Below are 12,820 nucleotides of genomic sequence, written 5' to 3'. Positions count from 1 at the left end.
GAGGGGGGGAGCAAGAAGGGGGCCCTCAAAAACAGCCAGTATGGAGAGGGAGGCAGCAGGGAGGCAGGGAGGCTGTGTGGGCCCAGGCAGCTGTGGGGTGGGGGGAGGCAAAGGGGGGCATGGTGGTGGCTGTTGTCGGGGCCAAGTTTCAGGGACGGAGGGAAGCAGGGAGGGGAAGGGAGGTGGCGGCGGAGGCAGGTGAGGGGAGGGAACCCCCGCACCACAGGCTGGAGAAGTAGGCAGCAGTGGCAGAGGGAGTCTTTACATGGTCAGCCCTGAAAGGTGAGCAGGGGGCATGTAAACACCTCCTGAAATTGGTCATTCTTGATGAGCAATGAGCTAGCACATAAACACCAAACTGCTTTGTGTTGCTAAGTTTGTTGAAAAATTAGGAAAGGAAACACTAGTGCATGTAAATAACATTCAAATTGGGAATCAGCTTCTTGGCTAGGCAATGGCAGTGCAACCTCTGCCTCATGTCAGAGAAATTACGTTATTGTATGTTTGCAGTTGCTTTTGTTTAAATGGTGTTTTGGAGTTGAAACCCTATAAAGTTAACACATTTTTATACTTTTTTCTTAGTTGAAATTTCCAACTCAGAGGAATATTGAATTACTCCTGCCTGAATACAAATAGGAGAGTCATATTACCCATTGAAAGTCATTTCATGACCTTGTGTTGTGTAGGAATACTATTCCACTCCTTCATTATTTCTTTTCTGTCTCATCATTCTCACTGCATTCTCTACCATGGTACCTTCCTGTTAACTGTACTTTCCTACCTCCAAACTACTGAGGTTATAAAATTATTTTTTGTCATGAATCTGGCACAATGTGTATGTGAGTCTGCTGGAAGGGAGGCTGAGATTTTTTAAGCTGTGGCAGCTCCCACTTCTATTTCACTAACTGAATCTCCACAGTGCAGTATCTTGCTTCTCAGGCTAGCGACAGAAATTACCCATAAAGCGGTCTAAGTTATCAGATACTGGTTTAAACCTGTAACAGAACATAAGTTCAATGCAGATAAACCAGTTCAAAATGGGCAAAACTGGTTTAAGATAAACCTGGTTGAATGTAGCATTAGACTTAATTGATCTGAGTCAAACCAGTTTATGGAACTTCTGCCCCAGACCCCTCCCTGGTTCAAGTTAAACCAGAGTCTCCCAACATCCCAGGATACTTTTCAGCCCTGGGTTGGGCTGTCCTGTCTGCTCCAGGCAGAAGGGCTGGCCCTGTCCCTCTGTTCTCTAGCTGGAGCAGGACCAGGGGCATGGCTAGACACTGGCCTGACATGCCCCCTAAGGCTAAAAGGGCAGGGAAGGGGTTTATTCCCCCCTCCTTCCCTCTTCCCCCAGGGACTGTAACCAGGGTCTGCTTGGCCAGGCAGAGCAACTCCTTCCTGAGTAACCACTTGCTTGCCACTACACTGGCAGCTCATACCACTGGGCCACAGAGCTGCACTGGCTGGGAAGGGCCCTGCCCCTGAGGCCCAGCCTGGGCTGGCCCCTTACCAGCTGGATGTGGCTCCATGATAACTCTGCCTGGCCTCGGTGCAGAGAGCTGGGAGTAATCCTGCTACACAGCTCCTGAAGCCCCAGCCTGAGCTGCAACCCCTGGTGGAAAGGACCCAGCTCCTATGGCCCGGCCTGGGCCAGCCCCTTTGCGTTTGGCCTCAGCAGTGCCCATGGGCTGGTTCAGCACAGCCCCAACCCTGCAGCCCCAGCTTCAGTCCCAGGTGGATGGTGGGGCCATGCTAGCTGGCTCTGGCCAGACTCTCCACTGCATGAGCAGGGGGAAAAGCCAGGCAGACCACAGCTGAGATCCCTGTGTCCGAGAAGGGAGAAAGGGACATTTTAATCCCCTCTGACTGAAGCATTGCCCAAGCCGATGTTTGGCCACCGCTCCCCTCCCTTGCTTGGGGACTAGCCAGACAAGGGCTGCTTCCCCCTACTCCCCCCCCTGCCTTCAGGCACAGGGGTCCCTGCAGGCCAGGGTATGGGTTTAAACCCCTCTCCAATTATCCTTAGCAGCCTGCTGGGGGGACTGGCCATGTCTCCCAGATCAGCTTCCCTCCAGCTTCGTTGCTGCTGTGGAAGGTAAAGGGAAGGCTCGCTCTAGCACCTCCTGGCTTTTAGCCTAAGCCACTACAAGCACGTGCCTGCATTTCTGGTATCAAAAGTGAATGTCTATTCACTTGCAAATTGGTTCAATCTGCATAGGTTAGACTAACCTGCAAAGATTGAATCAATTTAAGCTTGGGCTTTTTGAATGTCTGTCCCTATGTTTGGATGAGACTAGAGACTTGGATGAGAGTGAACCAACAGAAGTTATATATGGGTAACAGAGAGGTGATGCAGGCAGTCTAAAATTTCGAGTTACATTGAGATCTTCAACTCCTTCTGGAATCTTAAATGAGTTGACAGGATAAAACACTACTCCATTCCTGATATGGGTTTTAGTTAACTTTTATTTTAATTCTAGAACTTGTCTTTGTACCTCAAACTCTGAGATTTTTCCACAAGTCAAAAATGACTCAGTTACTGAGTGGAAGCCAAGATACAGATTTTATCAAAGTATGAGACCAGAATAAGCTGGCAAGGTTGGGCAGAGTGAGGAAGTAATATTTTTTGCCCATTATTTAATTTGGAAAAAATCACTTTCAGTTCAAGATTTAGGTTAAGTTCTTGCAATCTCCAAGCTCTTTTGTACTTTCTTAAGTAGAAGGAGGACTGTAAACAGCCTACCAAGAGCCACCGGTACATAATGTCCAAGTATTGTAAAGTTACTCACAAAAAGACCTACTTTTTATGTGGAAAAAAATCATGTCACTAAAAGTTCTTAGGCATGATTATACTGTAAGCCAGAAAGGTAATAATCAAATGTTTACTCACCTGTCTTACTCTCTTTTTTGAACTTCCCACTCTGAATATTCCCACTGTCTGGAGACCTGCAAACAAGAGCACATCAGAAGACTGTTTCATTGTTTAATACGCTGCTAAAAATTGCATTGAAACAAAGCAACCTCGGCGTTGTGTATACCTACAGCTACAGAGAATAAAAGTAGTTGTCTCCCTAACCATGTATTTACCAAGCACAGAAAATCTAATACTTTGGAGCACAAAATCACCCAAACTAGTTTTCTAGCAAAATGACTTGATCTACAGTCACTGGCATTTCTTGTAACATCCTTCCCCCTGATGTTACTGCTTCACCATCAGGGAAGCAGGTATTCTGATATCCCTCTACTTTTAAGGATGGTACTTTGAGGAGTACATAAATAAAAGCACAAAATCAGGGGACCTCTCTGAGAGCCAGGACTGCCATAATGCAGACACCTGGGCTAAGGACAGAAGTTACACACAAACCGGTTTAAGTGATCAGAAAATGGTTTAAACATGTAAGAGATGAGAAGGTCAGAGCACATAAACCATTTTCAAAATTGCTGCAACTGGTTTAAAATAAACCTGGTTGAATGTAGTATCTGACTTAACTGATTTGGGTCAAACTCATTTACAAAATTTTTGTACCAGACCCCTTCCTGCTTCAAATTAAATCACCATCCCCCAGCATCCCAGCATTTTGCAGTCCTGGGCTGGGCTGGCTGCTCCAAAGAGCAGGGCTGGCCTCACCCCTTTTCTCCCTAGCTGGAGCAGTGAGGGTTGGCTCATTGGCTGGCTCTCTGCTAGTAAATGCTGACTACAGCAAACATGTCTTTCAAATTCAGCAGGTGGAAAATCATCTGAACATAACTATCTTACAAAAATGCAACATACAACTATTTTTATTTTAAAGGATTTCTATAATAGATACAAACCAAACTGTTTGTTGAAGGTTGCTTCTAAAAAGATGGTATTACTGCCTTATAAAGGAATAAATATGCTCAGGATGACTTAAAACATGTTTCACGACATTACGAAGAGGCATGTGAAGATGTTAGAGTAATTAGAGAGCCCTGGTTCTCCAGACCTACTTGAGCCAATTAGAGGCCTATATGAGGGGGAGAATAAAGAGTAAACAGCTCTGGAGGAGAGGCAGATTACAACATGTACGAAAGCTGCATGTATGTGTTTCACTCGCACCATATTATGTTAAAATTAGGCCTGTGGAAGAAAAGAGAAAGAGGAGCCCCTAAACTGCCAAAGCACAGACAGGTTCAGGGGCTAGGGACCGACATTATACATAAACCAGTTTAAGAGATCAGAAACTGGTTTAAACCTGTAACAGAACAGATGTTCAGTGCACATAAACCAGTTTGAAAATGGCTGTAACTAGTTTAAGATAAACCTGGCTGAATGTAAGACTTAACTGATTTGGGTCAAAACAGTTGATGCAATGTCTGTCCCAGACCCTTCCTGGTTTAAGTTAAATCAGAGTCCCCCAGCATCCTGGCATGCTTTCTGGGCTGGGTGGGGCTCTCTGCTCCAGAGAGCTGGGCTGGCCTCTCCCCTTTGCTCCCTAGCTGCAGCTCTGGCAGAGACTGCATGTACAAGTGGGGTCTGCCTGGCTTCCTTCTGCTCCCCCTAGCCCCTCACCACTCCCTGCTCAAGCAGGGATTTCCCCCTCCCCTCTGCCTTACATAGACACCTCTCAGCATTAGCTCACATACCACATGCTGGCTATGGTCAGTGCTGTGGGAGATGGGACAAAGGCAGACAGGACTGTGTCAGCTTAGTGATTTTTGGAGCAAATCAACAGATAGCTAGTAATGTCCCTTCATTCCTTCTTTGGAAACAGTTACTTAAAGAAGAACTTGAACTAATGAGAGATCCTTTTGTTTTGCTGATGGCATGATAAATGCTCCCTGTGTAACTCCCTGTTGCGTAACTCAATGCTGTGTAAACCCCCGCTGATTCCCTTACTGACCAGCGAGTAGGGGAACCCCTTCCTAACCAAAGCATCTGGGGCCTGGCTATACCCCACATCAGCTCAGCACTATGGAAGGGAAGGGAGGGCTGCTCTAGCACCCCCCCACCCCCCGGCTTCTAGCCTGAGCCACTACAGGCATGTACCTGCATTTCTGGAATAAAAAGGGAATGTCTAGCTACCTCCAAAGCTGTTCAAGCTTTGCAGGTTAGACTAACCTGAAAAGACTGAATCAATTCAGGCTCAGGCTTTTTGAATGTCTCTCCCTAGGGAGAGATTATCGGTACTGCAGCAGGGAGGAAACAGGCTGCTTGGGAGCTTGTGCAGCTATGGAGGACATAACACAGATAGCGGTCTTAGAGAAATCTGACTCTGAGAATGCAGTCAGCTGACCTTGATGCATCAGAAGGCCTGAGCACTTCCCGATAGTTTCAGGCTTATTAGAAAAAAAACGCAGGAATACCAGATAAAATGTCCCAGAGCAGTGGCTGCACATGGAGCAGCGATGTGGGGTGGTGAATAGCAATGGCAGCCGCTGCATGCAAGCTTCCTCCTCCACATCCAGGAGGCAGCACCAGTTGGTCCCAGAGTGGCGGGGGCAAGTGCTAGATTTTTGATATCCAGATTTGTGAGGTTATACTGTACAGAATGTAGGAAATGCCACAAGAAATGACATTTTGTAAGAGAGTGAAGATCATCCAAGCTACTGGAAATAATTCAGGGGGTGAGGAAAGGGAGAGTGGTATCATATGACAATGAGTCTATGCTACTAGGAAATACCAATAAAAGAATCAACAGTTTGGTACAGTAATATAGATCTCTACGGTCAAATCATTACATTTAAAATGGACACCAGAGCTGCAGTTAGTGCCATCCCTTCAAAAGATTAAGATCAGTCCTGGGATGGATATCTGCAAAGGTCAGATAAAATTCTCAGAAGGGTAAGTAATGCTTCATTAGAAGTGTGTGGTCAGTTCAAGGGGCAAGTGGAAAAAAAGAGGAAAAAATGTCACAACCTCTTTATATGATACAAGTATTAACAATTTCCTTATTGGTACGGACAGCAATGAAAAGGACTGGACTCAGTTGATAGCAAAACACAAACCATACAAAAGATGTATTCCTCACAAGAGATACATTCTTCACAAGGTTGGGAAAGCTGTCAAGGGAATATAAGATTAAATTGGTGCCACTGCCAACTCCATTTGTTCTAACAGCTCCTCACTGCATCCACATTCCTTTGCAACAGAAAGTCAAGGAAGAAGGAAAGAGGATGGAAGCAATGGGGGTTATTTCCCAAATAGATGAATCCACAGACTGGTTTGCAAGAACAGTTGCAGTACAGAAACCCAATGGAAAAATTCTAACTTGTATGGTCTTTACTCAACAAAAATGTATGCAGAAAAAGACACAAGCTTTCCGCAGTAGAACAGATACTGGCTCAGTTGTCAGAGGCTAAAATATTTTTAAAATTAGATGCTACATTTGGGTTTTGGTAGATCCCCCTTGGTAAAGAATCAAGCCTATTAATTACATTCATTTACCCACTTGGGAGATATTGTTTCAAGTGGCTTCCTTATGGCATATTGTCAGCACAAGAGCATTTCCAAAAATGAAAGTCTCAGATTGTGACTGGGCTTCTTGGCATCCTTTGCCATGCAGATATGTTGGTAGATGGTGAAAATAAACAGGAACATGATGAAGATCTGCATGCAGTTTTGGAACATTTTTAATAATCTGGCCTCACTTTAAATGAAAAAATGTGAATTTGGGAAGAAATAAATTATTTTGGACATATCATTAGCAAAATTGGAATTCAACCAGCCCCAGACAAAATAGTAAATTAGTTTATGGTGGTTACAGCAGATGCATCTGCAAAAGATTTCTTGAGCAGTACTCCTTCAAACACAGCCAGTAGGATACCAGAGTTCCTATTTATACCAAGACACCAAGCAACACTATACTATGCTCAAGTGGAAAAAGAAGCTTTGGCAGTCACTTGGGTCTGTGAATGTCTCTGCTCTTACTTTCTTGGCCTGAATTTTAAAATAGAAACAGATCACAAACCCATAGTATTATTACTGGGATCCAAAACCTTGGATGACCTTCCACTCAGACTTAAAAGATTTCAGCTATGACTAATGCGATTTTCTCTCACTATTGAACATACATCAGGGAAACTGCTCATAGCAGCAGACAGTCTGTTTAGAGGACCAGTTAGGCAGCCACCAGCAGCAGAAGAAATAACTTTGTGAAAAGAGTGTGTATATATATATATATATATACACACACACACACACACACACACACAGATTATATAATATAGTTCTGACACCATTGCCAGCATTTCCTATTAGACTTGAGCAAATAAGAAGCAAGCAACAAGAGGATGATGCCTGCCAGAAACTAGTTCATTTCTGTCAAAATGGATGAGGCCACAGGATGCGACTTCCAAAAGACCTACAACCATACAGGCAGGACAAAAATGACCTCCTCATATTGATGATCTGCTCCTTAAAGGAAGACACATTGTGATCCCTCTGATATTCAGGAATAAATACTTTGGAAGATCCATAAAGAATAAAGGGTAAAAACAAATGCATGGTAAGAGCACAACAATCTAGAACAGGGCAGGCAATTATTTTGGGCGGAGAGCTGCTTATCCAGTTTTGGCAAGCTGTTGAGGGCTGCATGGGTAGCCCTGCCCCGTGAACAGGTGCTCTACCCCCAGTCACCATGTTGGGACCGATGTTCTAATGTCTTGGGACCAATGTCGCAGGGCCAGCACTGGTGGGGACCAGAGCAGGGTGCAGGCTGGCAGGGGTCTCTGAAGCTGGGCTGGGCTGCACCAGCAGGGAGAGGGGGGAGCTGGTCTGGCTCCATAGAGCCCTGCTGGCCGGGACCCTGTATTCCTGTTGCCCTGCTGGTGCTAGCCCTGAGACACTGGTTTGGGCCCTGTGCTCAGGTGCCCACTCAATCCCAGTGCCCCCCAGCCCTGCAGTACAGGCGGGGGGCAGCACACAGCCCCGATCTGCTGCTCACCAACAGGAAAGGAGCTGGTGTGGAGCGTGGGGAAAAGCGGCCCCTCCCCCGTCCTGTGGCTGGCACTCCCTGCTGCAGTCATTCGCAACCTGCACGGGGTTCCCGTGAGCAGGCACAGGCAGCCCCATGCGGGCTGAGAGTGGCTGCAGCATGAGGCGCTGGCCACAGGGTGGGCGAGGGGCTGCTTCCCCCCCCCCCGTCATTCAACACCAGCTTTTAACCCACAACCGCTGCCAGCCTTGGCCCCATGCTGGCTCTGGGCTCATCCGTCAGGGCAGCGCCATGACAGCAGCAGCTGCGGCCCCCCTGCTTGCCACGCTGGCCAGCATTTGCTGCTGCTGCCCACCCGAAGCTCCCATGGTGGCAGCCTCACTGCCGCGTACTGCAGCATGAGCTCTGGGCAAGCAGCAGCAAACGCTGCCCAATGCAGCAAGCAGGAGGGCCACAACTGCTGCCGTGGCAGTGCCCCAACGGGCAAGTCCAGAGCTGGCACAGGCCTCAGGCTGGCAGCAGCTGTGGGTTACAAGCTGGTGCTCTGAGTGCAAGGGAAAAGCAGCTCCTCCCCTGCCCTGTGGCCGGCACCCCATGCTGCAGCTGCTCACAGCCTACATGGGGCTGCCTGTGCCTGCTCAGGACAATCCCATGCAGGCCGCGAGTTGCTGCAGCAGGAAGCATGGGTCATGGGGCGAGGGAGGGGCTGCTTTTCCCTGCGCTCCACTCCAGTTCATTCTCTGCCCTCCCCACCTTATCTTAGCTTCCAGCACGGGGCAGCCACATGGTCCCAGGCTGTGGGGCTTTGTGGCTGGGAGGGCAGGGCCAGGTTGGCCCTGTTGTTGCAGGAGCCCGCCAACAATTCCCCTGGCTCCTGTCATTTTTGACAGGAACCAAGGACAGATAAATTTTAATTTTCAAATTTTTTTTAGGGGCCCCATGAGCCAGATAGAATGGCCTCACAGGCCAGATAAGGCCCACAGGCCGTATTTTGGCCACCCCGATCTAGAAGGTAGCCTGAGCTGAGTAAGCAAATTCAGATTTTAGTAAAAGGTTGTGAAACATGCAACAATGACAAAAAAACCTGTCTCTGGATCCATGACTTTCTACAAATATACCAGACAGACTTTGGCAGCAGTTAGCAATGGATTTATATTTTTCTGGAAAGGGGATACATACATTACTGTAGTTGATTATTTTTTCCAGGCACACTGACTTGGCTTTACTTCCACAGACTGAATCGGGAAAGGTCATCCAAAATCTGAAATGTATATCTGCAAGGCAGTGTTCCTGATGTCCTAATATTGGACAGTGGACCTCAGTTTACCTCTGAGTTACTCCTACAGTTTGCAGGGAACTCTGATTTCAGCATTGCACTAGCAGTTCTCACTAGTCTCAGAGCAACAGAGAACAGAAGAGTACAGATTCTGAAACAGCTTCTACATAAATCCAGAGATCCATAACTTTTATTCCTGACAAACTGATCTATACCGATGGCATCAGGACTCTCCAAATGAACTGCTTATAGGACAACAACTTAGGATGCTATTTTCTATGGCACCAATACAACTTAACCTTAGATGGGCCAACCTACAGGAATTTAGGAAATGAGATACCGAACTAAAATTTCAACCAAAAACCTTCAATATTAGGAATAGAGTAAAACTACTACCAGAGCTGCTACTAGGGAATGAAAGTTTTTGGCTCAAAAGATCCCAGGTGTTTGGAAAAGTCCAAAATATGCCAAACACTCCTAGATTTTACCTACTGGAGACTAAAGAAGGCCTTCTCTGGAGGAGAATATATTTTACCTTAACATAAAGAGGATCAATCATTGAAAGGGACAGGGTCAGAGCATGAAAATGAACCTCTTCAAGGAAGTCTACAGGATAGCTCAGTTAGAGATGGGAGCTCTAAAGGTTTGGAAGACTGAGCAGACCTCCACAGAGAACTGACCTTTAAATATCCATTTATGGTTTTAGGCGTATATGTTAGTTTGTTCGTATAGCAGTGTAAAATAGTTTTAAGTGTTAGTTTGTTGCTATCCTTTATATTGGGTTGTAACCTTTATCTTGCTTCTTATAAAGAAAGAGAGATGGGAATGAAGCAGAGCCCTGCTCTTTGATATCTATTAGACAGGACTAGAGAGGGCTGTATGAAGGGGGCAGAATAAAGAATGGACAGTCCTTAAGAGGAGGATTATTACAATGCACACAGGACATTTGCCTACATCTCTGATTCACATCACAAAGATATATATGTTCCTGTATGGGCACTATTTGTTTATATACATGCATGCTAACCCAAAAATACCCACTAAAAAAAATAAAAGATATAAACTCACCATTTTTTTCCAAATGCTGGCAACAGCTGTCGACAAGACGAGGAACCTGTCTGTAAATGGGATTTAGACTTAGTTTCTTATCGCGGGCCTTTTCTTTCTTGCTCTGAGCCTCCGCTGGTAAAGAAAGCTGTAGAGCTTCTAGCAGTCTGGATTGATTGTCATCAAGATCTGTAATAGAGTCCACAGACATTGCGCCCTGTAAAGTACACACACACACACACACACATACACACACACACACACACACGTACAATCAGTATGGATGGAAAAAACTAAGTAGCTCCCTCCCAAGAGACCATATCTAATGAAGTCCTTTGACCACTGAAAACTACATATGAAATAATAAAATCTATACAAAGTGCACCTGATCATCCACATTATTTTTTTTCACTGAAGTCACTCTATAAGGCTAAGTACAGACAGTCAAAAAGCCGAAAGCTGAATCGATTTAATCTTTGCAGGTTAGTCTAAGCCAGGGGTTTTCAACCTTTTTTGGTCAGTGTACCCCTGGCAGCCAGTTAAGAAGCAAGGAGTTCCCCCAGTGGCCAGTCAACATGTAGGGGGTAGGGTGTAGCAGGGTTCCCTGGCGGCCAATCAACAATGATGGGGGAGGGGGCGGAGTTCCCCCACACTCGTGTGGAGGCAAAGCCAGAAGTGCCAGCAGCACATGCCGGCGAAAGCATGTGGCACTGGTGAAAACAAAAGTGCCGGTGGTGCATGACACGCAGTGGCACAAGTGGCATAAAGTACTGGTGGACCCGCCTTCTGCTTCTCCGTGCCGCTCCTGTGTACCCACTGGGCCCTTCCCAAATACCTCCGGTTGACAACCCCTGGTCTAAGTTGTGTAGACTGAATGGATAAGAAAGCAAGTATACATTCACTTTGGATTGCATAAATACAGCCACATGCCTGAAGTAGCCCAGACCAGAAGCAGGTGGCGCTACAGCACACCTCCCTGCTTAGCTGGAGCAGACAGCTTGAGCTAAAGCTAGCCTGCCCACCCTGGAAGGGTGGGTTTGCAAGGGAGGTGGGAGGGAAGCATCCTGTAAGTTAAACTTGAATCTAGAGGAGATCTTGGACAGAAGTTGAATAAACTGATTTAATTTAAATCAGTTAAGTCTGATACAGCATCCATCCAAGTTTATCTTATACCAGTTTTGGCCATTTTGAAAGTGGTCTATGTACTCTGAACTTCTGTTGTGTTATGGATTTCTGATCACCAGGGATCCTGGTTTTCCCTAAAACCTGCAAATTCTGATTAAAACTCAAAAATCTGCAATTAAAATGAAAGGCCACTACATATAGAGGCATCAGTTGAACATAATGTTTTATTGATATAGTTACAGTTTTAAAGCAATTTGGAAGCCTACCAGTGCCTCAATAACTAAGATAAAATAAATTCTAAATACCTATATATTTTGGCATTTGATTTTGGGTTTTTCATTATGTAAAGTCAGACTTCATGCTGATACCACTCTGTATACCTCAGAGAATTATGTGCAGAAAAATTCAAAATTATGCTAAATAATTTTTTTTAACAAGTTAAACTAAATATAATAGTATTTGAACATTCTTTAGAAATATATGCAGGTACTTTGTACCTAGGGACAGACATTACACCTAAACCTGTTTAAATGATCAGAAACCATCATAACACTTTAACAGAACAGCATAATGGATGCTATTGTTTAATCAGCAAAGTGCAAGAAGGTAATTCAGATCACTGCTGCTTTGCTTAGAATTGGTCTGCAATTTTTCAATTAAACTGTTTTTGTTGGAAAATCATGACGTGTCAAAATTGAAACTTCCTGCAGGAAATTATCATTTTGAATGAAAATGTTGAGAGAGTTTTCTCATTTCCAAGATGGAATTTATTATCCACATGACAGAGAGGCAGACTGACTGATGTGGAATTACCATAGAATTGCGAGTAACCTGATCTAGTAGGTGGGAGATGCAAATTGATTTCGGCAAGGGACAGACATTACACACAAACTGGTTTAAGTGATCAGAAACTGGTTTAAACCCGTAACAGAACAGATGTTCAGTGCACATAAACCAGTTTCAAAATGGCTGAAACCGGTTTGAGATAAACCTGGTTGTAGTATCAGACTTAACTGATTTTGGTCAAACCAGTTTATGCAATGTCTGTCCCAGACCTCTCCCTGGATTAAAATAAATCAGACACTCCGAGCATCCCGACATGCTCTATGGGCTGGGTGGGGCTCTCTGTTCCACTGCAGGGCTGCCCTCCCCCCTCTGCTCCCTGGCTGGAGCTTCAGCAGAGACTGCAGGCATCTATTTGGCTTCTCCCTGCTAAGCAAGAATTATTTCCCCCTCCCTTCTGCCTTACATCTCTCAGCATTAGCTAGCAGGCCACATGCTGCCTACAGGCAATGCTGTGGGAGACAACAAAGGCGGACAGGCTCTTTTGAGCTAATCAATGCTTTTGAGCTTAATGTCCTTCCTTGGAAAAGCTGTTTAAGAAGAGGTTGAATTAATGGAGAGAGGCTTTGTTTTCTTAATGGGTTGATACACACTGAGTTAGCCATAGTAAACATTCCTTGCTGGGCTGCTCGGG

At 45.5% G+C, this 12,820-nt stretch overlaps 1 protein-coding gene across 4 annotated transcripts in view; it reads right to left on the bottom strand.

The window, feature by feature from the left end:
- ARHGAP6 (Rho GTPase activating protein 6) overlaps window positions 1-12,820 on the bottom strand; it is a 284,210-nt gene that overhangs the window by 35,086 nt on the left and 236,304 nt on the right. For all 4 annotated transcript variants that reach the window (XM_019529331.1, XM_019529333.1, XM_019529332.1 and 1 more), the window contains 2 exons: window positions 10,240-10,435; window positions 2,891-2,946 (listed from right to left, as the gene is read on the bottom strand). In XM_019529331.1, the coding sequence (XP_019384876.1) occupies window positions 2,891-2,946; window positions 10,240-10,435 (252 nt within the window). The remainder of the gene's footprint in view (window positions 1-2,890; window positions 2,947-10,239; window positions 10,436-12,820) is intronic.

Source organism: Crocodylus porosus, unplaced genomic scaffold, assembly GCF_001723895.1.
Source record: "Crocodylus porosus isolate Cpor-Errol unplaced genomic scaffold, CroPor_comp1, whole genome shotgun sequence".
In the NCBI taxonomy this organism is placed as follows: Eukaryota; Metazoa; Chordata; order Crocodylia; family Crocodylidae; genus Crocodylus; species Crocodylus porosus.
The sequence above is the reverse complement of the archived record's forward strand: the minus strand, read 5'-3'. Positions and strand labels throughout refer to the sequence as shown.